General features: G+C 38.7%; 1 protein-coding gene across 6 annotated transcripts in view; it reads left to right on the top strand.

The window, feature by feature from the left end:
* ARB2A (ARB2 cotranscriptional regulator A) overlaps positions 1-27,459 on the top strand; it is a 391,787-nt gene that overhangs the window by 301,667 nt on the left and 62,661 nt on the right. Inside the window, exon 12 of one of the 6 annotated variants that reach the window (XM_061152011.1) lies at positions 16,410-16,837. The exons of 4 other annotated variants lie outside the window; for them this stretch is intronic. In XM_061152011.1, the coding sequence (XP_061007994.1) occupies positions 16,410-16,423 (14 nt within the window). In that variant the 3' untranslated portion in view covers positions 16,424-16,837. Of the gene's footprint in view, positions 1-4,793; positions 4,977-16,409; positions 16,838-27,459 lie in introns of those variants that run through there. One more of the 6 variants, XM_061152010.1, reaches the window with a different exon arrangement.

Below are 27,459 nucleotides of genomic sequence, written 5' to 3'. Positions count from 1 at the left end.
AGAAGTGACACCAAGGACAGTATTGGAAAGTCTTATTTTTTTCCCTCTTCCATACTATCTTACGATTAACTATGAGAGTAAGACATCAAAGCTGGACTGACTTCAAAGCCTGTAACACTTATGGTTTCCAGCTATTACTGTAACCAGCCGCTTCGGCCTGACAGCAGTTCATCTTACAGAGCTGCCGCCCTAGGATCCACCCCTCTGCTTCCTGCCTTCCCCTTTTCCAAACCTATCGAATTAAAAACCACCCCTGAAATGAATCTCGAAGTTAAACTAGTCCAAAGAGTTAGCATATTTGCTTAATTTCAGGATTTTATGACTAAAAAATAGACCATATTTATTTATTTATTGACTTTTCCCAAAACATACCACAGGGCCTTAGAGCTATGTTCACATTAAACATGTAATGTTCTTCACTATGTTTATTTTAAAATGTAATATACATTTGTAGGTAAGACAGTATATATACCTGCCACTTTAGTTAGGTTCACAAAATAAAGTATTGAAAGGTAAGTCTGGTACTTGGCCCAGAAATCAATGAAGTTAGAAGGAATGAATTCTAAAACATGGATTGTCCATCATAAATGCTGGGAGTGTAGTTCTTGGAAGCACATGCTTTCTCTACTAAAAAAAGGTTTTTTTAATAATAAAGTTTCATGGATATATTGTTTTCCAGCAATATAAAAGTTAATATGTTAAAATTTGAGCTTCTCCTATATGCGTAACTAAATAGGTACTAAAATATCATTGAGGCTAGTTTCTTGAGAAATGTAGAATTAGCATCAGCTGAAGATTTTCATTTTTTATTTAAAAGGCCCAGATAAAAATTTTGATTATTTTCCTGGAGTCATTTGGTAAAGTTGCTGGTATGTGTTCAGTTCCATGGGGCAGGCGGCAGGGAGAGCCGCTCTTGAAATCTGGTAGAATAGCATCCGGATCTTAAAGTTATGGCCCCAAAGGACTCACAGAAGACTTACTAGATTTGATTGTGCATTATGGAAATTAGATAGGCTCAATATAATGATTGTCACTTTTGTGAAATGGAATGGACTGCATTGTAAACTAATGAGCTTTCCATCTTTCAAAGCATTCAAGTAAAGACTCAACACTTTTCAATAATCCGATAGAAGGAATTCTTACATTTGGGAGGGATTAGACTAAAACTGTAATACCCATTTCAATTCTAGAGTTCTTTGTTTCTAAAATTGAAGAATATGAAGAAATAGAGCTGAAGATTAAGTCATGGCGGTAGCATGTGGCTGTTGTCCAGTAATTAGATGGATTTTACAAAGAAAGACTCATAAATGGACGTCTTGAAGGGATTTGAAAAAGAAAGGGCAAGGTGCTTTAAGTAGATATGGGTGAACATCAAAATGAAGCATGTCTCTTCTAGTGTTGAAAGTCGGAAGAGAGGAACCTACTCTAAAATCCTCAGAAAAGAGGGCAAAAAGGAAAATGAGAAAGGGAGCTTTTTTTAAACACTAGGAACCCAAATGGATATTCAGAGTGCTGGAAATAGAAACCAAGGTATTTTTATATCTGCATTACTTAAAGTCCTTTAAGCAAAACAGGTAGGACACTGAAAAGTTAAAATTTTCACTTCCTGAAGAGCAGAATAATTGCAGAGGACTAGAAAAGCACAATGTGAGTATGGAATGATGAGAATCACCAACCAGTGTGTTCCTTTGGTCCAGTTACTGAATTTCTCAGGACCTCTCATTGTTTTAAACAGTGGGTAGGTAGGTGATTTCCATGATCTTATCCAGCTCTGAAATTCTCTCCTAGTGCTTTGATTAAGAGTGAATTAAGTATGCTCTCCATAGCCTAAGAATTCAAACAGACCAAATGTTTCAGTTTATAACACCTGGTTTATTCTGACCTATAGATAATAGATGGAAAGTAGAAAACTCGGGATAATTTTGTAAAGATTCTGGTATTTGGGAGTGTATACTAGTTACAAAGCTATCTCCTGTGTGGACAGATAAGAATTGAAATGAAGAAATGAGGTAGTGCTAGGAAAAAGTGAAGTTGGACCACTCCATTTGAGTTTAAAGAAATTATCAACTGTCTGAAGAAGACATACCAGAGAGAGACCTGGCCATGTTGCCTTAGGAACAGAGAAATAGGCATTTATATCAGAAATGAATCCATAGATTTGGTTTACTGGCAATAAAGTGGTAGAGAAATCTCATTAATAATTGTTTTCCAGTAAAGAGGAAAGAGGTACTACCAAAGAACATTTAGAGAGGTGAGAAAAAGCTAGAAAATATTAAATCTACAAAGATGAAAAATGTGGAAAAATAATTTGAATTGCCATGTGAACCTATTAATGAAACCAACAACATATCAAGGCAGTTTTTCTCAGTAATAAGCCATTCTCCAGAAATAAAATAGATAGATCTTTTTTGTTGTTCTTAAAATAATTAACTGTTTTTCCAAAAGTGTTAATTCTCTCCTTTCCTGGGAGTAGGTTATATACTAGGGCTTCCCTGATAGCTCAGTTGGTAAAGAATCCACCTGCAATGCAGGAGACACTGGTTCGATTCCTGGGTCGGGAAGATCTGCTGGACAAGGGACAGGCTACCCACTCCAATATTCTTAGGCTTCCCTTGTGGCCCAGCTGGTAAAGAATCCACCCGCAATGCGAGGGACCTTGGTTTCATTCCTGGGTTGGGGAGATCCCCCGGAGAAGGGAAAGGCTACCCTCTCCAGTATTCTGGCCTGGAGAATTCCATGGACTTGTATAGTCCATGGGGTCGCAAAGAGTTGGACACGACGGAGCAACTTTCATACACAGGTTATATACTAGGGCCAAACAACTACCTGGGTTTACGTGTGTGGCTTTTTCAATAATAAATTTCTTTAAATGGGGGTACAGTTGCTTTACAATGTTCTGTTAGTTTCTGCTGTGCATACGAAGTGAATCCGCTGTGTATATAGCTCCCCTCCCTCTCGGACCTCTTCCCCTCCCCCTCGCAGCCCGTCCATCTAGGTGACCACAGAGCGCGGAGCTGACCTTCCTGCACCATACAGTGGGTCCCCACTAGCTGTCTGTCTTACACATGGTGGTCTGTACATTGTCAATCCCACCCCCCCCCGTGTACCCGCACATCAAGAAGTCTACTTCATACGCAATCAACTTACTATTTGTGTACCTTGGTACATTTTTCCCAAGCTCTGGAACCCCAGGTTTTCTGAATAACCGTACAAAAACCTCTTATCAGTATTCTGGGCCATATTGAACCCTCTGTTTTGAAATAAGAATATGAATTTTACTGAAATGATTGTTTATAGCAACATCAATATTATTCAACACTTAAAATCGTTACCTTGTTATTTTCTGATTGGGAGATTAACACCCACCTTCTTTTAATGGTGTTGTACTAACATAAGAATGAAATGTGTCCTACAAAGAACACATGAAAACAAAGTTAGAGATGAGTGTAATCCTCTGAGTGTGTTGTGTGCAGCAGTTTATGCTTTCACTTCTGATCACGGACATGCGCTTCCAGCTAAGGGCCATTAATCCGTTTACTGCTGCCCATTGGAATGAAGTGAAATTACCAAAAAGACTCTTCCATATGTTTAAGTGAATACCTCTATAACTGTGGATCGTTTGACTTCCTTTATTTTTCTGTGTATGTGGCCTCTTTGAAGATTCCTAAAGCCAGTTCTCTTTTTACTCAAATTAGAAAACAGCAACGACAACAATAAAGCTACTGTGGCCACAGGTCTGATTCCTTTGGCCGAAGCCCAGCTTACTGGCTGTTTTGCCACATCACTTGACTTCCCTGGTGGCTCAGAGGGTAAAGTGTCTGCCTGCCATGCGGGAGACCTGGGTTCGATCCCTGGGTCGGGAAGATCCCTGGGTCGGGCAACCCACTCCAGTGTTCTTGCCTGGAGAATCCCATGGATGGAGAAGCCTGGTAGAGTATAGTCCATGGGGTCGCAAAGAGTCGGACACGCTGAGCAACTTCACTTTCACTTTCACTTTGACTTGAGAAGGCAGAAGTGGCAGCTCCCACCTCATTCTTAATATTTCATCCTGACTTGCTTCCACATAGAGTGTACTTCTGCAGCAGTAAAATAAGATGTAAAAACTTAGAATCAGTTAACCAATTTAGTAGCTTAAGACCCACGGGACTCTGTCCGTAGTGTTACAGTTTAAAGCTTTGCCAAATAGATACCATCTCCATTCTGTATTTCATGTGTGAAAAGAGACCATCAAAAAAAAAGTCTCCAGGGACTTCCCTGGTGGTCCACTGGTTAAAAGTCTGCCTTGGAATGGAGGAGACATGAGTTTGATCCCTGGTTGGGGAACTAAGATCCCACTTGTCGCCGCCTGCACCCCGCAACTACTGAGCCTGAAATGTAATAGCCAACCTGACCCAGCCAAATAAATAAATAAATATTTTCTTTAACAAAGTCTCCAAAAGCTAAATTAAACATGTATATCAAAGTATTACCATAGGTAGACAGCATGTATTTATTTTAGCCTTCATCAAGAAAAATAAAATATGCCTTGTGAATGGCTGATTGTACTATGCATGTTGAATCAAAATGTCAGAATCTTCTAAATAAATTGTTATTATGGAATAAGGCAGAACTTCAGCTCTGAATTTATATAATTCACGCCATTGTAGATTTTTTTTCATTGAAGAATACATTTCATTGCCATAAATTGCACTGAGTATGAACAGCAGAGTCATTTGAGGTTCATTGAAAATATAGGAGAACATCATGTTTCCTGTCCTTTTGTTAAACTTGGCATATTGATTTTTTTTGCACAGCTTGCAGCACAGAAATGTGATATACAGCTACAGCAAGACAAGCTAACCACATGTGAATTTGTTAAGTACTGCTGGATTAGCAGAAATTGTCTGACTGTGCAAATAGCAAGATTTGACTTCGCCAGGAACTCTTTATGACTTAATCAATTAAAATAACAAGTTTTGATTTTATTGCCCAGAATAAATCATTAGCAGAAACTCACATTCTCCCAATCACTCATATGTCTGATGTTTCTGTGTTTCAAGCTCGTTAATAAATATGTAGAATTTGAACCGAAAGTTGAAAGTCAAATATAGTTTTAGTAATGATTCATGCATTTTTTTAAGAACAGGAGTCTAGATTTTATTTAAATTTCTCGTTGCTTTTCTTTCTAAATATCTAGTGTTCATGCTTTTGTTCCCTTTAGGCTCAAAGGTGGCAAGATTTGGATTTGACTAATGCTTCTTCCTGCATTTAAATGTAGAACCTTGTGGACAGGGAGTCTCTTGAGGTAGTGCTGGCGTGCTCTTCTGCTCACCTTATTAAACCTCCTCCTTAAATGCGTCCATTATGTAGCTCACCTTGCCTGACTTCAAAGAGTAGAGATGGAGAGAGGATGAGCTGAAACTCAGCAGAGTGGGTTACCCATGGCTTCTTAGAAATGCTAATGCATCATCTATCAGGTTTGAAAAGTTCTCTCAGTTCTCTTGGAAGCAGATAAACCATTATGCTTTTTTAATTTTTTTTTGGCAGAACAAAACTGACAGTCTTTCCAAGCCTCGGAAATGTCCATATTAATAATATCATGTATTAATACGTGTGACCACGTTGTCACCTGCCTTTTAAGAATATACTTTAAGACATCTCAGTCTCTCTAAACGTAGACTTCTTTTTAACAAGATTTTTTTCCCAAAATTTTTTTTCAAAAATGCCTCTACCTGCTCTCATTACTTTTGAACAGGTGGACATCTTATGAGATTGCATGTCAAGTTTATTAGAAGCAAGTCTTTTAAAATTATCTGGTAAAAGCACAAAGTGTGAGTTGTTCCCCTAGTAAAAAATGGGGGGTGGGGAAAGGGGTCAGAGCAAAGAAGAAAGTGCCACTGCTTTGTGTTAGGTGACTCTGTGCCCTGCTGTCTAATTTGATTACACAGAGCCCCTGAAGCCTCAGGCAAAGCTGATTTTAGCTGTAATCAGCTTCTTAACCTTTTGAGAACTAACGTAAACACCACCTAGCAGTGGTTAATGATGTTGCTCTGCTACCCACTACAAAGTGCAAAGGTAAACGTGTAGAACTACAGTAACACATGTTGTGGCAGAATTTAACAAGATGACTTAAGGGGATTGCAGCAGAAGGCACTTCTCTATTTGTGATAAATTTTAAACTGATAAAGAGGTTTAAGGGTGCTTTTCAAAATTTTTATAGCTGTAGTTTTTCCTCAAGTTTTGCTCATAAGTGCTAAACGTTCATGAACTGCTTTTCTTCATTTTCCCATGCTCACATTTGTACTTTTCACTGAAATCCTCTTTCGCTTATATACACACATTTTAGAAATATAAGTATATTCATACACTTTCATTCTTTGATTTTCAGAGTAAACCAAGGTGATTTCCATATCCATATAAGAAGAGTAAAACCCTCTTGGTTCACTTTCACAGGTAGTAAAAATTCATTAAGGGAAGAATGGAATTTCTTTATAGTTAGATAGAACATTGTGGTTATATATATATGGGCAAGAACCTCACTTTTTTATTTAAAACAGGAGCTCCTGATATAAGAACCTGATGTATCATATAGGAAGTTAATATGTAAGATGACTTTTCTGTCTGTAGTTGGTGTAACTCTCTTGTAATGATGTGACTAATGGGGTGGAGAACCATAAAGATGAACTCATGTACTTATCAAGGCTATCCCCTCAAAGTCATGTTTGCTGGGAAAATTTGTTAGGAAGATTCTCCTGAGTAAGGATTGCAAATGACCAAGAGAATATATGATACCATAAGCCATACCCCATATAGGTAAGCTTCTATACCAGCAATTTTACCTGAAGTTTCCTGTTCCTAAAAAATTCTGAAGAGCAGAATCTTAATGCACCCCAGTGGCACGTAACCAGTCACTCTGTATGGCATTAACTTAAATAGAGAAGGAGGGGAAGATTCAGACTAAAGAGTAAATATAATTTTTTAGTCTAAGGTCAACCCCTCATAAATAACATGGATAACATCTGCAAGCATATTATTATGCAATGCAGTACATGTTGTGGTAAAAATGAGCTTAAAAATCGCATGTAAAACGGTAGATTTCAAGACATGGACACCGAAGGCCTTTCACGGCTTCCCAGGCATCAGGGAACGTTCACTGGGCAACACGGCCAGCTCCTCTGGCCAAACTTGGCCGCGTGGTGACGGAAGGTGACCTCATTAATAAACAATGTAAATTACCTGACATAAGTGCCACCTAAAAGCAAAAGTGCAGGTGCATTTTGTAGCTATATACATAAGACTATGGGATAAATGAAGCCAGGTCATAGATAACTGGACATTTTTGGCCCCTTGCAGAAATGTTTTAACCAGATTGTATCCTGTTTTACAGTCAGCTTGTTAAAAGAAACAACTGCATAAAACTCCCCATTATAGCTGATACAGATATCTTTTGGGTGAAGTGCTTTTTATTGCGTGGCGTGTGTTATAAGAGTATAATACTTGTTCAGTACCCTGGTGTGGATTAAGGGGTCCCGGTCCCCTTGGCTGCCCTAAGAATTGAAGGGTCACTGTCTCTGCACCCCTGCAACCCATCCAGGGCCCACAGTGGGCCGGGAGGAGACTGACTTAGAGGCAGTAACCCATTGCATCTTACGAGGCTCTCTCTTAGGAGAACCCATAGGAGAAGTTCTTCTTAGAATTCAGTTCTTCCCTGGCTATTTATTTTTATCAGATGAACAATGAAAACCTTACAGTATGCTGTCCTCATGGTTTCCAGACTTTGTTCCACAAGAGCGTTACCTGAGCAGTCAAGGTCTCTGTCCTACTACAATCCAGTTAGAATGTCTAAGGTGGGAGCCAGGTCACCTGTAATCCCCAGGGGTTTCCCGTGTTTGGGAACCCCTGACGTATCCCATGTAGTGCCCTCCAAGCTTTAGCTGTTTTGAAAGCTTAGAGCTAATTTGTGTCTCATTATTTTATCGTCCATTTTTTTGCTTTTCCTTGCCTTCCTCAAATGTTTTTGTGTTTTCTTATAATTTTAGATTGTGTTTATTTTCAATAGTATTATTTAAGTAGAATTTATGTACTATTAAATCCATTTTAAATGTATAATTCAATAGTTTTTTAAAGCAACATTATAGTTGCACAATTATCCCCACAATCCCATTTTAGAATATTCGCATCACCCCAGGAAACTTCTTTGTGCTTATTTGCAGTCTGTCTTGCTCCCACCCATAGTCCCAGACAACCAGTGATCTTCTAGTTCCATCGATTTGCCTTTTCTGCAAATATCATATAAGTAGAATTATACAATATGTGGTCTCTTATGTCTGGCTTACTTTACTTACAGTGTTTATGAAGTTCAGCCATGGGGTAGTACATATCACTAACTTATTCCTTTTTATTGCTAACTAGTATTCCATTGTATGGATATGCTACTTCGTCCATCTGTTTGCCGGTTGATGGACATTTTAATTATTTTCAACTTGGAGCTATTATGTGTGATCCTGCTATGAACATTCACGTATGAATCAGCCCAGACACGTGTTTTCATTTATCTTGAGTGTAAACTTAGGAGTGAGAGTTGTGGGTCATTTGGTAAGTTTATACTTAGCCTTTTTTTAATTTATCTTTTTTATTGAGGTATAGTTGATTTACAATGATGTGTTAATTTCTGCTCTACAGCAAAGTGACTTAATTATATACATATATACATTCTTTTTAATACTCTTTTCCATTATGGCTTATCACAAGATATTGAATATATCAATAGTTTCCTATGCTGTATGGTAGGACCTTGTTATTTATCCATTCTGTATGTAATAGTTTATATTTAACTTTTTAAGGAACTGGAAAACTGTTTTTCAAAGTAGCTACACTATTTTATATTCAGAGCAGCAAAGTATGAGAGTTTAAGTTTCTTCACATCCTCACAAACACTTCGTATAGTCAGTCTTTTTGATTATAGCCATCCTGGCAGATGTGTGGGCTTCCTAGATGGCTCAGTGGTCAAGTATCCACCTGCCAAGTAGGAGATGCAGGTTCAATCCCTGGGTCGGGAAGATCCCCAGAGAAGGAAATGGCAACCCACTCCAGTATTCTTGCCTGGGAAATCCCATGGACAGAGGAGCCCGGTGGGCTATAGACCATGGGGGTCATAAAGAGTTAGACATGATTTAGCTACTAAATAACAACAACAATAAAATAGGTATTATCTCAATTTAGTTTTAATTTGTTACTCAGTTCAGTTCAGTCGCTCAGTTGTGTCCAACTCTGTGACCCCATGAATCTCAGCATGCCAGGCCTCCCTGTCATCACCAACTCCCAGAGTTTACTCAAACTCATGCCCATCGAGTCGGTGATGCCATCCAGCCATCTCATCCTCTGTCGTCCCTTCTCCTCCTGCCCACAATCCCTCCCAGCATCAGGGTCTTTTCCAATGAGTCAACTCTTCGCATGAGGTGGCCAAAGTATTGGAGTTTCAGCTTCAGCATCAGTCCTTCCAGTGAACACCCAGGACTGATCTCCTTTAGGCTGGACTGGTTGGATCTCCCTGCTGTCCAAGGGACTCTCAAGAGTCTTCTCCAAAACCATAGTTCAAAAGCATCAATTCTTCAGTGCTCAGCTTTCTTCACAGTCCAACTCTCACATCCATACATGACCACTGGAAAAACCATAGCCTTGACCAGATGGACTTTTGTTGGCAAAGTAATGTCTCTGCTTTTTAACATGCTATCTAGGTTGGTCATAACTTTCCTTCCAAGGAGTAAGCGTCTTTTAATTTCATGGCTGCAGTCACCATCTGCAGTGATTTTGGAGCCCCAAAAAATAAAGTCTGACACTGTTTCCACTGTCTCCCCATCTATTTCTCATGAAGTGATGGGACCAGATGCCATGATCTTAGTTTTCTGAATGTTGAGCTTTAAGCCAACTTTTTCACTCTCCTCTTTCACTTTCATCAAGAGACTTTTTAGTTCCTCTTCACTTTCTGCCATAAGGGTGGTGTCATCTGCATATCTGAGGTTATTGATATTTCTCCCTGCAATCTTGATTCCAGCTTGTGCTTCTTCCAGCCCAGCGTTTCTCATGATGTACTCTGCATATGAGTTAAATAAGCAGGGTGACAATACACAGCCTTGACATACTCCTTTTACTATTTGGAACCCGTCTGTTGCTCCATGTCCAGTTCTAACTGTTGCTTCCTGACCTGCATACAGGTTTCTCAAGAAGCAGGTCAGGTGGTCTGGTATTCCAATCTCTTTCAGAATTTTCCACAGTTTTTTGTGATCCACACAGTCAAAGGCTTTGGCGTAGTCAATAAAGCAGAAATAAATGTTTTTTCTGGAACTCTCTTGCTTTTTTGATGATGCAGCGGATGTTGGCAATTTGATCTCTGGTTCCTCTGTCTTTTCTAAAACTAGCTTGAACATCTGGAAGTTCTTGGTTCACGTATTGCTGAAGCCTGGCTTGGAGAATTTTGAGCATTACTTTACTAGCGTATGAGATGAGTGTAACTGTGCGGTAGTTTGAGCATTCTTTGGGATTGCCTTTCTTTGGGATTGGAATGAAAACTGACCTTTTCCAGTCCTGTGGCCACTGCTGAGTTTTCCAAATTTGCTGGCATATTGAGTGCAGCGCTTTCACAGCATCGTCTTTCAGGATTTGAAATAGCTCAACTGGAATTCCATCACATCCACTAGCTTTGTTCATAGTGATGCTTTCTAAGGCCCACTTGACTTCACATTCCAGGATGTCTGGCTCTAGGTGAGTGTCACACCATCGTGATTATCACGGTCATGAAGATCTTTTTTGTCCAGTTCTTCTGTGTATTCTTGCCACCTCTTCTTAACATCTTCTGCTTCTGTTAGGTCCATACCATTTCTGTCCTTTATTGAGCCCATCTTTGCATGAAATGTTCCCTTGGTATCTCGAATTTTCTCGAAGAGATCTCTAGTCTTTCCCATTCTGTTGTCTTCCTCTGTTTCTTTGCACTGATCGCTGAGCAAGACTTTCTTATCTCTCCTGGCTATTCTTTGGAACTCTGCACTCAAATGGGAATATCTTTCCTTTTCTCCTTTGCTTTTTGCTTCTCTTCTTTTCACAGCTATTTGTAAGGCCTTCTCAGACAACCATTTTGCCTTTTTGCATTTCTTTTCCATGGGGATGGTCTTGATCCCTGTCTCCTGTACAATGTCACGAACCTCCGTCCATAGTTCATCAGGCTCTCTGTCTATCAGATCTAGTCCCTTAAGTCTATTTCTCACTTCCACTGTATAGTCATAAGGGATTTGATTTAGGTCATACCTGAAAGGTCTAGTGGTTATCCCTACTTTCTTCAGTTTAAGTCTGAATTTGGCAACAAAGAGTTCATGACCTGAGCCACAGTCAGTTCCCGGTCTAGTTTTTGCTGACTATATAGAGCTTCTCCATCTTTGGCTGCAAAGAATATAGTCAGTCTGATTTCAGTGTTGACCATCTGGTGATGTCCATGTGCAGAGTCTTCTCTTGTGTTGTTGGAAGAGGGTGTTTGCTATGACCAGTGTGTTCTCTTGACAAAACTCCATTAACCTTTGCCCTGCTTCATTCCATACTCCAAGGCCAAATTTGCCTGTTACTCCAGGTGTTTCTTGACTTCCTACTTTTGCATTCCAGTCCCCTATAATGAAAAGGACATCTTTTTTGGGTGTTAGTTCTAAAAGGTCTTGTAGGTCTTCATAGAACCGTTCAACTTCAGCTTCTTCAGCGTTACTGGTTGGGGCATAGGCTTGGATTACTGTGATGTTGAGTGGTTTGCCTTGGAAATGAACAGAGATCATTCTGTTGTCTTTGAGATTGCATCCAAGTACTGCATTTCGAACTGTTTTGTTGACTATGATGGCTACGCCATTTCTTTTAAGGGATTCCTGCCCACAGTAGTAGATATAATGGTCATCTGAGTTAAATTCACCCATTCCAGTCCATTTTAGTTTGCTGATTCCTAGAATGTCGACATTCACTCTTGCCATCTCCTGTTTGACCACTTCCAATTTGCCTTGATTCATGGACCTAACATTCCAGGTTCCTATGCAATATTGCTCTTTACAGCATCGGACCTTGCTTCCATCACCAGTCCCATCCACAACTGGATATTGTTTTTGCTTTGGCTCCATCCCTTCATTCTTTCTGGAGTTATTTCTCCACTGATCGCCAGTAGCATATGGGGCACGTACCGACCTGGAGAGTTCCTCTTTCAGTGTCCTGTCATTTCACCTTCTCATACTGTTCGTGGGGTTCTCAAGGCAAGAATACTGAAGTGATTTACCATTCCCTTCTCCAGTGGACCACATTCTGTCAGACCTCTCCACCATGACCCGTCTGTCTTGGGTGGCCCCACGCGGCATGGCTTAGTTTCATTGAGTTAGACAAGACTGTGGTCCTGTGATCAGACTGGCTAGTTTTCTGTGATTATGGTTTTAGTGCGTCTGCCCTCTGATGCCCTCTCGCAACACCTACCGTCTTACTTGGGTTTCTCTTACCTTGGACGTGGGGTAGCTCTTCATGGCTGCTCCAGCAAAGCGCAGCCGCTGCTCCTTACCTTGGACAAGGGGTATCTTCTCACGGCCGCCCCCCTGACCTTGAACGTGGAGCAGCTCCTCTCGGCCCTCCTCTGCCCCGCGCAGCAGCTGCTCCTTTTTGATGTTAAATGTGTTTTCTTATGTTTATTAGCCGTTGTTTTGTTTTCTTTGGTGAAGTGCCTCTTTTTCTTTTCAGTTCAGTTGCTCAGTTGTGTCGGACTCTTTGCAACCCCATGGACTGCAGCATGCCAGGCCTTCCTGTCCATCACCAACTCCCAGAGTTTACTCAAACTCATGTCCGTTGAGTCAGTGATGCCATCCAACCATCTCATCCTCTGTTGTCCCCTTCTCTTCCCGCCTTCAGTCTTTCCCAGCATCAGGGTCTTCTTCCAGGGAGTCAGTTCTTCACATCAGGTGGCCAAAGTATTTTAGTTTCAGCTTCAGCATCAGTCCTTCCAATGAATATTCAGGACTGATTTCCTTTAGGATTGACTGGTTGGATCTCCTTGCAGTCCAAGGGACTCTGAAGAGTCTTTTCAACACCACAGTTCAAAAGCATCAGTTCTTCAGCACTCAGCTTTCTTTATAGTCCAACTCTCACATCCATACGTGACTACTAGGAGAACCATAGCTTGACTAGATGGACCTTTGTTGTCAAAGGGTTGTCCTTTGTTGGAAAATTGTTGACCTCTGCTTTTTAATGTGCTGTCTAGGTTGGTCATAACTTTTCTTCCAAGGAGCAAGCGTCTTTTAATTTCATGGCTGCAGTCACCATCTGCAGTGATTTTGGAGCCCCCCAAAATAAACTCTGTCATTGTTTCCACTGCTTCCCCATCTATTTGCCATGAAGTGATGGGACCTTTTGCCTAATTTTGAATCTGATGTTTGTCTTATTGTTGAAGGAGCTCTATGTATTCTGGCAACAAGTCTTTTATCAGATGTGTGATTTACAAATATTTTATCCTCAGCTGCAGCTTATCTCTTCTTTCTAAATGGTATCTTTTGAAGAGCAGAAGTTTTTATGAGTTCAAAATTTGATGATTTATCATTCTTTTTCTTTTATAGGTTGTGGTTTTGGCATCATATCTAAAAAATCTTTGCCAAACTCAAGGTTACAAAGATTATTTCCTTTTTTGTTGCAGAAGTTTTATAGTTTTAGCTCTAACATTTAGGTATGATTCATTTTCAGTTGATTTTTGTGGGTATATAGTAAGGATCTAAGTTGATTTTTTGACATGTGGACGTCTAATTTTCCCACCACCATTTGCTGAAAAAAACAGCTCTCTTTTCCCCCATTGAATTGCCTTGGACTTTTCTAAAAAATCAACTAACTGAAGACTTATTAATAGACTTTGAATTTTGTTCCATTGATCTTTATATCTGTTTTTCATACCAGTACCATGGTGCCTTGATTACTGTAGCTTTATAGTAAATTTTGAAATTAGGTAGTTTAAGTTCTTCTTTGTTCTTTATTTAGCTAATCTGTAATTTCTCTTAGCAATGTTTTTTTAGTGTTTTTATGCTTCTTTGTAAAATATACTCTTAATTTTTCATTCTTTTTGATTCTATCATAGACATCTTTTCTTAATTTCATTTTCAAATTGTTTGTTGCTAGTATAAAGAATTAAAATTGATTTTTGCCTATTGATCTTATATCCTGTGACCTTACTAAAATTTGTTGATTAATGTATTACCAAATTTTTCTGGTATAATGTTTAGGATTTCCTTCATATAGGACTAAGTCATATATGAATAAAGACAGTTTATACCAATATGCGTGCCTTTCATTTCTTTTCTTGCCTGCTGCATTGGCTACAATGTCCTGTGCCACAGTGAATAGGAGTAATGACAGCAATTCTAGATTCTGATTTTTTTTTCCCTTCAGGGTTATTGTTACTGCTGCAATTTTTAAACATCCCTATTTTCATTTTAGTCTGGCTTCCTTGAGGTCACCCCTTTGCCTGCTTAGTGTAATCATCAGAGTTTGCACAACCATCCCAAGACACTAAGGCTCTGGGTGAATCTGTGTGTGAGTTGAAGAATGTATTAAAAGTTCTTGTAGTTTTTAAGCCCACCTCAATCTTTTAATTTCTTCTGGACTTTGCTGGGATTTCTATCTGTGCCAGCATTTATACTCCCAGACAAGACGGATGTATGGGGATTCTTCTAGGCTCTCAGTGGCTTTCTCACTTCCAGGGTCTCCCTATTAAAAATCTGACTAGTCCACTGGTCTGCAGATCACCCCAAGTAAGATCCCAACCTCTGTTTAGAAGGGTCGTGGGCTTTTATGGTTAGTGTCCCACTGGGTTTGCTTTATTTGCTTGATAACACCCTTAGCCGTGGGTTTTTCTCCTTCTACTCCATGTCAAGTCAGGCCTCTGTCTTCATTGCCAGTTTCCACCCTGGAAGCTCCACCATGCTGCCGCTGACACAGATTGCCTCTGTTCTTACCTGTCCTTCAGCAGTGTGTCGTGAATAAACACGTCTCAAGTTGTTGTTTGCCTTTGGTTGATTTCTGGAGTGCTGAAATAGTTGCACTTGACAATTTTGTCGACTTTCCTAGTTGTATTTAGGGAGAAGATTTGCCAGTCTCTTAGCTTGCCATCGCTGGAAGTCCTGCCTGAGTTTCTCTTTGTAAGCCGCAAACCCCTTTTGGAACAAGATGAAGCATTAACTATATAAATACAGAATCAGATAAGATAGAAAAGCGAGCAAGGGTAAAGGAAATATAAGATGGGAAAATAAATTCCTTATGGAGCAACTATGATTTTTAACTCTGGCAGTAGATTTTCCCAGTGCCTAGAGATGGAGATTTTCTTGATCTTTTAATAGAAATTCACTTCTATCCGAAAATACAAGCATTTTCATTGTCATCGAGATGTAAAATAAGTGGGAGAAAAAGGTATGTATCTGACCAAAAGAATAGAACAAGCTGAATCAAAATGCTACCCTGGGATCCTTTTGGTTTCATTTTATTTTGTTTTCTCCCAAAGGTCAGATCCCCAGACTTGTACAACTTTAGAGTGTAGGAATACGTACAAAATGTGCAGTGATAAAGCTGCCAGATTGAAGGTTTCTTAAGTGCTACTGTCCAAAATCACTAGGCAAGCTTGTAACTAGTAATTCTTGTCAGAATATACACTCTCAGTGTGTGACTTTTATCTGCAGGTGGCAAAGCATATGTTTTAACACCAAAAAATGTAAGGTGGCGGAGAGAGGATATTTAACGTGTTTTAACCTATTTTTATTTTTAATGTTTTCTCTTATAGCTGCTTAGTTCCGGTCAAAAGCAGGCTAACTAAAACATCTTGAGATCTTAAGAGCTATATTTAGATTAGGAAAAAAAATGGTTCCAAACATAATGGTGTCATTTGTTTTTATTTAACAAGTGAATCAAGGTTATTGGACCAGTATCTCTCATATAAGAAAAATACAGTGGTATTGTGTGCCTAAAATCCAGAGAGAGGGTTCTTCTCTTTAAATGGATTTTCTGCTAAATTATAATTAACCCTTTAAATACTACAGTCAGTTTTGTTTTTATCCTTATTATAATAATCCATTTTCCTACTGTAGGAAATAACTACTATGTATAGCTAGCAGTTATGTATAACAAACAAATATCAGTATTTTCTAACTAGTGTGGTTCTTACTGCATGAATCAAAGTTGTCATTCTACGCATTCATCATAATTAAGACCTTAGCTAAAGGACAGGAGTTACAAATTCAAACCCCACCTAATGGGTGACATTCAGGAATGCAAGCCCACTGTTGCCATGTTTTTCTCATTTTCCCAAAGAAGCCAGAAATCTGTATATTTGTTTGAAATCTCTCTAATTTTAAGTATTGCAACTAATTTAAGTTTTTGAAACTGTTACATAGGTCAAGTGAAATAACTACCATTCAGATCAGGCCCATAGGCAGCCGCTTCACAACATCTGGACGGAAAGGATAGTTTGACCCTCTTCTGCGGATGGCCGCTGCCTGATTTCCTGGCGTGCATCTCTTGCTCAGAAAAGAACATGTGACATGCTCCCTAAACGATTGTCTTCATTTTTTTACTGTAGAATTCGGAGGTAATGTGTTTTAACAGAAAATGACTGAAATGGGCAGTGAAAAACCTTGATTCTGAGGTTAATAATATTTTGAAGCCCTTCCTTATCAACCAGGCCCTAGTCTAAGTACTTCAAATCTATTAACTCATCTAATTCTTGTTTTGATTTTGCTTTTAATATCAGTCATTTAACTTCTGTAGATTTGTTTCCTCAACGTGAAAAATTATAGGATTATATTTCAGTTCAGTTCAGTCACTCAGTCGTGTCCTACTCTTTGTGACCCCATGAACCGCAGTACACCAGGCCTCCCTGTCCATCACCAACTCCCAGAGTCCACCCAAACCCATGTCCATCAAGTCGGTGATGCCATCCAGCCATCTCATCCTCTGTCGTCCCCTTCTCCTCCTGCCCTCAATCTTTCCCAGCATCAGGGCCTTTTCAAATGAGTCAGCTCTTTGCATGAGGTGGCCAAAGTATTGGAGTTTCAGCTTCAACATCAGTCCTTCCAATGAACACCCAGGACTGGTCTCCTTTAGGATGGACTGGTTGGATCTCCTTGCTGTCCAAGGGACTCTCAAGAGCCTTCTCCAACACCACAGTTCAAAAGCATCAATTCTTTGGCACTCAGCTTTCTTTATAGTCCAACTCTCAGATCCATACATGACCACTGGAAAAACCATAGCCTTGACTAGACAGACCTTTGTTGGCAAAGTAATGTCTCTGCTTTTTAATGTGCTGTCTAGATTGGTCATAACTTTCCTTCCAAGGATTATATTTATGTATGACTAAACTAGAAAAGCTGTAAGAACTCTTTCAGCAGGAAAATTCTTTCATCTGGAGAATATGAGGGTTGGATTCAGTGACACAAAAATAAATTGGCAACCAAACTATGGTACTAATTTATTTGAGTTTATAGCACTTCCGTATAACTGAGTAAAATATATATAATCTTCACTGTAGTCACATTCCTATACAAGTGTCATGCGAGAATATTTTAGTTGAGAAAGAAGTTTAGTATCCATTCACCATGAGGTTGAAAAGGCCTGCACCCTATCTTGAAGGAGATTATCGTCTCATTGAAGCAATGTGTCTTGCAAGTAAAATTTAAATTAAAGCAGAAAAACCTGGATGAGAGGGGAGATTGCAGGATGGGTGCATGTATATGTATGACTGAGTCCCTTTGCTGTTCAACTGAGACTATGACAACATTGTTAATTGGCTATATATCCCAATACAAAATAAAAAGTTTTAGAATAAATAAAGCAGAAAACAAGTACCCAGATGAGGGTTATATGCAGCAAGGCTTTATTCCAAGGTTAACAGAATGGATGTACAGATATGTGTGTCATGTCTATGGAAGCTGTGACTTGGAAAGGGGAAAGATTTGAATTGAAAGGTGCATAGGACCATTTAACATGGAAAAACACCTCTAAGTCAGAAATCAGAATGTTATCATACCAAAAAAAAAAAAAAAAAAACCGGAAGGCACATTGCCTTCAGAGTGCACATAGAATAATGACAAATTTTACAGAAAAGTCAAGATGATTATTATTATGTACTTTCTAACTTACTTTTATGAGGGTGAGTGTCTATAAAGAATGTATCCCAATGCAACCCCTATGACACGGACAGAAAACAAATATTTATGGTAGTAAAGTTGGTGTAAAAAAAAAAAATTCATTTTGTTTGCCGTTAACCCTCAGATGGTTCTTCAGGGGACAAAAAGTATGTGACAGCAAAGAAGCACATATGACAAAGTGTTCACAGTTATTGAATCTAGGGGGAAAGTATATGTATAATCACTGTGCTGTTACAACTCTTACAAGTTGAAATCTTTTTACAGTAAATACTGGGAAGGAAGTAAAAGAGTAGAGAAAGAAAAAGCCCTCCAAGTAACTTATAGATCAAAGAATAAATCTAGAGAATATTTAGAATTGAGCCATAATCAAACTGTAAAAGTTTTTTGTATTGCTTGATTTCTAAACAAAAAATTGTATACCCTTAAATTATATTAAAAAAAGAATAAATGCTAAAAGTTAATGAATTTTTAAATTAAAAAAGTAAATATAAAAAAAAAGAAAGACCTCACTGCTTTGGCACATACAAGAAGCGTAAATATAAAGCGATAAATCCTTTATTTTTTGACAGTTAAATTTGACAGTTAAATCTACTTTTGGTAAGATTTGTTCATTTATCCAAAGCAGAGTTGCTCAGCTTCCAATGAATTTTGGGCAAAGTAAATTTATCTCCCTCTTTGTCTTTGTCATGTTTTACGAGAATTATAAATATACACCTATGATAATATTCTTAACTATCCAGCTGACTGAATTATTTCCCACTTCAGTAAGGCTCAGCCTAATCAACCAGAAACTTTATGAGTTTAAAAAAAAAAACTATGATAATATCCAATTTTTAATTTCATTAGGAATTTGTTTCACTGATATCTTTATTCACCAGAATTATAACAAATAAAGTAAAAACGACTTTTGACCACATTTTAAAAAAATTGAAGTAAAACATAACATTTTCTTGTTATTCACTATTATAACCAATTTAAAGTGTACAATACAGTGATTTATAATACCTTCACAATTTTGTGTGACCATCACTACTATCAAATTCCAGAATATTTTCATCACTCCAAAATAAGAAAATGTCTATCCATTAGTCACTACCCATTCACCCTTCCCCCAAGCCCCTGACAGCTACTAATCTTCTTTGTGTCTTTATGAATTTGCCTATTCTGGACATTTCGTATAAATAAAATTATATAATATGTGGCTTCTTGTGCCTGGCTTCTTTCATTTAGCTACATGTTTTCAAGTTCATGTTGTAGCATGTATTGGTTCTTCATTCTTTTCTATTGCTGAATAATTTTCTGTTGTATGACTATACACCACATTTTATTTATCCTATTGATCAGTTAATGGACATTTAGGGGTTTTTTTCACTTTTTAACTGTTTTTTTTTTTTGTGTGTGTGTGTGTGTGTTTTACATATGTTTTATTTTTTCTTGAAGTATCAGGTATGCATTTTTTTCCATTTATTTTTATTAGTTGGAGGCTAATTACAATATTGTAGTGGTTTGTGCCATACACTGACATGAATCAGCCATGGATTTACATGTGTTCCCCATCCCGATCCCCTCTCCTGACTCCCTCCGCCACTTTTTAACTGTTATGAATAGCACTGGTATGAACATTTATGTACATGTCTTTCTTTGAATGCCTATATTCACTTCTCTTGGTTATATACCTAGGAGTCAAATTGCTGATTCAAATTACTTCTTGTTCAGTTGCTAAATCGTGTCAGACTCTTTGCGCCCCGTGGACCGCAGCATGCCAGACTTCCCTGTCCTTCACTATCTCCCAGAGTTTGCTGAAGCTCATGCCCATTGAGTCAGTATTGCTATCTAACCATCTCATTCTTTGTCACCCCCTTCTCCTCCTGCCCTGAATCTTTCCCAGAATCAAGGTGTTTTCCAATGAGTCAGCTCTTTGCATCAGGCTGCCAAAGCATCAGAGCTTCAGCATCAGTCTTTCCAGGGAATATTCAGGGTGGATTTCCTTTAGGATTGACTGGTTTGATCTTGCTGTCCAGGGGACTCTCAATAGTCTTCTCCAGCATCACCATTAGAAAGTATCAATCCTTTGACACTTAGTTTTCTTTATAGTCCTACTCTTACATCTGTACACTGTAGCCCTGACTATATGGACCTTTGTCGACAAAGTGCTATCTCTGCTTTTTACCACACTGTCTAGGTTTGTCATAGCTTTCCTTTCAAGGAGCAAACATCTTTTAATTTTGTGGCTACAGTCACTGTCCACAGTGATTTTGGAGCCCAAGAAGATAAAATCTGCCACCATTTCCATTTTTTCCCCATAAGATTTTAAGGCCAGTTTGTGGGGAGAAGAGGACCTTATAAATTGAAAACTTCCAAACCCCTCAAAAATTTAGCAATGATCCCAACTACAGAGACTCAAGTCTCTGAGCTCAAGTCTCTCTGTTGACATTACTAAGCATTTCTTTGCCAGCTTTGTTGAGTTTTTCACGGAACAGCGTTTATTCTCTGCTCTCTGACCAATGGTTGCTTAATTGAAGAATATGTGGATGGGGGGTTGCTAGAGTAAGAAGCCTTTGAAATACTGTTTTTCCAATTTTTATCTCCAGTTAAAGAGGACAAATGCTTTACCCTACAATTTAGAAGCATGATATCTGGAAGTTTCAGACCCTAATCTGATGTGCCTTAAAATAGTCATAAATTAGGGTGATGTCTTCCAAGTGCTCACTGACTGTTTTAAATTTTCTAGTGTGTCCCTGAAAAAAGATCAACAAATCTCCATTAGAATCCATGCCAAAATATTTCTCAACAACTGCTAGCCCTCTATATTTAAAATGTTTGCATTATTTAAATTTCTGAGAAGTTTGAGAATTTCTTGAGAAATTAAAATATTGGACCTTTTAAAATACTAAATGGTTTATATATATACTTTGAGGTTTTGGCCTATGGTTAACTTCCCCCATGGAGCTGAAATATTTTGTACTTGGAGTTAAGCCAAATCTTCTGACTTGCATGCATTCAACTTATGGTGCATGCATCCAAGTCCTGGCATTTGAATGGTCTTTTTCCTTCATCTGAATACTTTCTAACTTGAAGAAAAAAATAACACTTTCCATTTAAAACTTGCCTCTCTCTTCTCTTTCCCTTCTTCACCCATGAGCAAATGTCTCCATACTACATACCTACAATGCTCTGGGAAGAGAGGACATCTTGATATTTTCCAACTCAGAGAGATTACCCGTGAGTACCCTCAGGTTGGGAGATCCATGGCAGAGCTCCAGGGAGTTCCAAAAACCCTTTTAATTCTGTGTTGAATTGAAATTATAGGGAGAGAATCACAGCCTTTATCATATTCTCAAAGTGGCGTGTGGTCCCCCCAAAAATGAGGATCTGGTGGTTTTCACAGTGGTTCGGAGACCAAAAGGGACACACCTCCTGTGGTGCCAGGATGGTGTGTAATGAAGTCATGAGTATGTTTCACTCGGGCTCTCAACAGCAGTGTCGTAGTAATACCAACGCTTACTTTTGAGGATTAGATCAAGAGTTGATGCTTACGAAGCTGAAGGTAGTTCCTAGGAATGGATTAAGGAGGGTCGGAATGTTAGGGCACTGGCCACCTACGAAGGTGGAGTAGCCAGAGGTGACAGCAAGTGGAAGCGAGTAGTACTATCGTCACACTTGAGACGTAGTCTCACCTTCTGCCTGGAGGCCCCTGGTACTAGTATAGAGCATGCTCTCCAACCAAGAGAGTATTTCTTTTGCCTGTTTAATTGTGTCATTTATATCTTCGAAACAGTTCTACCCTCCATCAGCCTCATGGCTTCCCAGGAAACCACCTGTGGTCTCACATAAATATCTAAACGAAAACTTTTTCAGTTTTAGTTTCTGCTCTTTGGTCTTTATAAAGAAATTCTAATTCTGTGAGCCAACTCACAGAAGTAAGAGTCTTAAGGAATTAAAAAATAGTACTAAAAAGCAGGAAGCTTTGTTAGCCTTTTTTTTTTTTTCTTTTTTTAACTGATGCGTGAGGAGAAGGGAACCAAATCTGATTGCACACCTGCCGTGAGCCATTCAGTCTATATGTATCATCTTGTTTACTCCTCATGGTCTCATGGATCATCTTTGCAGTGAGTGTTATGAGCTTTTTTTACAGAAGAACAAACCGAGGTTCACGGGATGTTAACCCAGATCTTATGGCTCTAAACCCCTGCATCCCCTAGACCTGCCAGAGAGCAGCAGCAGCAGCAGACGGTTCTCGAAGGTTTGTGGTGGCAGCAGCCTTGTGGAAGAGGGCCAGTGGGACTTGTTTTTGAACTGCATTTTTTTATATTTACAAATAGAATGTGTATGTGTTTAGGGTAATTTGTTGTTGTTGCTCTGTAGCTTCAGTTGTGTCCAACTCTTTGTGACCCCATGGACTATCCCCGCCAGGCTCCTCTGTCCATGGGATTTCCCAGGCGAGAATACTGGAGTGGGTAGCCATTCCTTTCTCCAGGGGATCTTCCCAACCCAGGGATCGAATCCGGGTCTCCTGCATTGCAGGCAGATTCTTTACAGTCTGAACTACTGCATCCCCATGGTAGGGTAATTTGGGAGAAAGCTAATAGACTGCCTGAAGAAGCTGAAGTCCCTTACACACTTGTAAGCTATTTATTGGTGCTTCCCCTGAAGGATTAAGAGGGAGTGATTAGAGTAGAAATGAAACAGGCAACTTATGGGTAAGTTTTAATTTCCATTTTTTTGCTTAAACTATTGATGTGTTTCTTTATTCCAATGAAGTATCACAAATAAAAATATAGAGAATGTATTTCTATTTTAACATAGTGGAAGATAGAGCCAAATAGAGAAAAATTACAGGGGAGGGATAAATAAATGAATAGTGAAGTGGTTAAAATTAATTTGAAAATATCCTTGAACTTTGACAAAGCTATACAGTGTGGTGCAATTGTGTTCCTTTGTGTGTGCTCATCCGTGTCTGACTCTTTTATGACCCCATGAACTGTAGTCCTCCAGACTCTTCTGTCAATGGGATTTCCCAGGCAAGAATACTAGAGTGGGTTGCCATTTCCTTCTCCAGGAGATCTTCCAGACCCAGAGATCAAACTGGCATCTCTTTGCGTCTCCCACATTGGCAAGCAGATTCTTTACCACTGTGCCACCTGAGAAGCCCACAGTACAATAGATATGGGTCCAAATCCCCTCTGACACTTACATCCAGAAATCCTGAGAAATAAAAGGAACATATTAAGAATGAAACTTCAGCAAAAAAAAAAAAAAAAAGAATGAAACTCCAGGGCATCATGAGAGTGGAGAGGACCAAGCCCTTTCCCCATTTCAGTTCTCCCCAGCGCAGCTCCATTCCATTAGCATTTCTGGCGCCTGCCATCCTTCATTAGAAAACATTCCCTGAGTCCTCCTTTATGTCAGACACTTAGTACGGATGCTAGGGATTTGGCAGTGAGAAGGATAAACAAAATTCCTGTTGTATAGTGCTTCAATTTCAAAAGAGAAAATAGATAATAAATAGACATTATATATATATATATTACTTATATAATGAATAGACAAATTATATATATATATAAATATATATATATATATATATATATATATATAACCATATATATATATAGGTTCAAGCGATGGGAGAGTGCCTCATAAGAGCACAGTAGTATGTTTTAAATAAGGTGGTCAGCAAATATCTCAGACAAGCTCCTTGGGTTAAATTATAACTGGGGTCCTCAGCCCAGCCTCTTCACACATTAAATGGGAGCTTTTCTGGATGATCACTAACAGCTTCAGAATTCTGTGCTTTCTTTAGGAAACATTTCTTTGGGTCACATAATCTTTTGTATGTGTAAGTCACAGTCTTTATTGTCCATTGATCTCAAAATGTACTGAGAATGTTCATTGATTTCCAAGGTTAATTCCATTTTACATTTAAGGAATTTAAACTGAGAGTTAGATGCTTTCCCAAAGGTTTCATAGTGGTTAAAGAAGGATTAGAGCTCTCGATATCTGCCGTTCTCAGTCTGAAAATTCTGCCTTACTGTGTGATATAGTAATAAGTGGAATTGAAACGTCAGAGCAGTTCAAAGTAAATTTAAGATGTATAGGCTGTGATAGACTAAAATATTTACAAATAAGGAATTGGATAAGTATATCCCACTGCAGTCATTTATAGCAGGCATGAAGCCATGTGACATGCTTTAAACCAGTAAAATAGCAAGCCCCCTTCCAAGAAAATCTATAATTTTAATCAAAAGTTTGTTTCAGTCATTGAAATTCTGTTATTACTGCTTGCAAACATTAAAGTCAATCAAAACATCAGTAGCTTTGCAAGATCAATATTTTTAATATGTTTGCATTGCAGTACTGCAGATTTTTGGCTAATGGATCGCACCCATATTGATTTCCATGGGAAATGTTAGTCTGATACTGAAATAATTAAAAAAAACACACACAGGGATTATTGGTTTGGAATTTTGAAGGAGATAGAAGTATAAAAATTGGTTATTGACCAAATTGCTTGGGGTGAGTGAACCTTGGGCACTTGCAATAAACTTGTAGCACTCAGTCATTACTGAATACTACCTTAGTCCCTTAAACTGAAAATCAGTCAATAACCTATTATAGCAATGCAAATTGTGGTGAAATAACATACTAGACATGTAAGAGTCACATTTTATCAAAAGAGATATGCATAAGCATGTGTATAAGCATGTTGAAAATGTCTGCTGAAATATAGTGACTGATTTTGACTGATGCCTGCTGAAGATGGTTTGAGCAGCATTTTTTGAAGAGAGAAACTTCTACAATATAATAGTAAGAGGAAGCATGCAATTATTCTATGAACAATAATGAAACTGCAAACACTACAGCATGTCAGATGACAGATTCTGTTATTTTGATTCAGAGCAAGATTACAATTGTTACTCTGTTCTCAAAGCATTGGAGTAATGTATGCAAGCATTAGATTAGATCCAAACACATTCCCCACAATATGAATCTAATGCACATTACATTTCTCTTGCTTTTCAGCCTTTCATTAGGAGAGCTATGTTTTCCTCTAGAAAATTTACTCTGTTTTCATTTGGTTACCATTATAAATTTATGAACTCTTTATCTCTCAAAGGCAATCTAGTGTTTTAGACAGAATATTTTTTTTAATGCACAGTGTAAGTTCAGACCAGTATAATAGTACTTAGAATAGTACTTAGTACAAGTTATACATTTCGGCGGTATATTTCTATTTACTTAATTTTAAAAATTGTGTTATTTACATATTATGGAAACATGTATTTGCTTTGAAAGGAAAAGTGAAAGTGAAAATTGCTCAGTTGTGTCTGACTATTTGCGAGCCCATGGACTGTAAGGAATTCTTCAGGCAAGAATACTGGAGTACTTAGCCTTTCCCTTCTCCAGGGGATCTTCGCAATCCAGGGATCAAACCCAGGTGTCCCACATTGCAGGCAGATTCTTTACTAGTTGAGCTACCAGGGAAGCCCAAGAATACTGGAGTGAATAGCCTATTCCTTATCTAGGGAATCTTCCCAACGCAGGAATCAAACCGGAGTTTCCTGCATTGCAGGCGGATTCTTTACCAGTTGAGCTACCAGGGACGCTTTGAAAGGAACATGGAATTGAAAGGTAAAACTAAAAATAAAAAAAAAAAACTAAAAATCAGTAATCATAACTGTTGAATTTTGTTACCATCTCTATAAGCCTGATCAATATTTTTCTTTGATAATAAATTGAGTTCAGTTAATAAACTGAAAACATGACTCCTCTTCTTGAGAAGGAAACACTCATAAAATAGCATTGTTAGTCTACTCCAATTCAATGTTAATCTTTGATCAGTTTTTTTGCCATATTTCTTTTATCCTATTCTGACTTCTTTTTATGTTTTATCATTATTACTAACATTACTCTCAAATTCAGTTGATGCAGTCTTCTTTATTCCTACTCTTTTTGAAATTTACACCTTAATGTGACTTTTCTCAAACCTTCTGTGTCTCCTCCATCAGTTAAGCTGCTTGGATATCCCATTTTGATGGATCCAGCCTTCAGAATGACTTATGAGACAGGAAACTTCACTGTTACCTAGTGTTGTGTGCTTGAAAGTGAAACTAAAAGTCTCTCAGTTGTGTCTAGCTCTTTGTAACCCCATGGACTATACAGTAGTAGACTCTACAGTACTATATTCTCCAGGCCAGAATACTGGGGTGGGTAGCCTTTCCCTTCTCCAGGGGATCTTCCCAACTCAGGGATCAAACCCAGGTCTCCCACATTGCAGACCGATTCTTCACCAGCTGAGCCACAAGGGAAGCCCAGGAGTACTGAAGTGGGTAGCCTATCCCTTCTCCAGCAGATCTTCCCAACCCAGGAATCGAACCAGGGCCTCCTACATTGCAGGCGGATTCTTTACCAACTGAGCTATCAGGGAAGCATTCTACATACCTGAAAATAACTGAGTGGAACATCTATGATGTTTGCATGTGAGCCGTATAAATATTCATACAGTTTTTGCTAAAACACTGCATGACTTTCTGCTATAGATATTATTAGAAAAATACCCGTGGTGGTAAAAATGATAGGATTCTAATTCCCGTGCCTGCCATTTCCACATTTTGATATACAACAGCTCTTCCTATGGTTTATATCTTTCTAAGAACCCCAACTGGAATTTGTGTCACTTATCATTGTCAGAGAAAGTTATTTCTTCAACAGATAGAATTTGTGCAATCCCCAGTTAGAATTTCCAGTTGTCTAACTAGTCAAGGAGCAGCGCATGATGAAAATGGGAAATCATCAGCTCTTAGAATTCCAGCCAAGCAAATACGTAGTTCTGCAAGTCTCCACAGCCCACCCCACACCCACACGTGCCTTTGCCCTGTGCTCATGGATGGTTTATCTAGGTCAGCAGTGCAGTTTCTACTCATGATGGTTGTCTGCGTCTGACAACTCTGGTAGCCTGGAGGAAGTCGTGTAATCTGTGATTTGGTCCAGAACAACCCTGATGTTTTTATCAACTCTAAGCAAGATCCAAGCCAACTTCTGTCTGTGACGGTAGTATCTGAAAGCAGGACTGAGACTCTCCAGGACAGATTTTTTTTGTAATGAATTTATGGACCCAGGACACTGAACAAAATCTGTTGCACTCAGAAACACTCAAATTAAAACAGGTAGTTCTGTATTTATTGATAATTGTCGGAAGACAGGGGAGAGAGGATTCCAAGACTTGCTCGTGGTACAGACTTTTTATGTTATTGGGCCCGTGAATACCAATGTCACAAGTTCATACCACAGTCTGAGC

The sequence above is a fragment of the Dama dama genome, chromosome 9, assembly GCF_033118175.1.
Source record: "Dama dama isolate Ldn47 chromosome 9, ASM3311817v1, whole genome shotgun sequence".
In the NCBI taxonomy this organism is placed as follows: Eukaryota; Metazoa; Chordata; class Mammalia; order Artiodactyla; family Cervidae; genus Dama; species Dama dama.
Note: the sequence above shows the minus strand (reverse complement) of the source record. Positions and strands in the feature narration are given on the sequence as shown.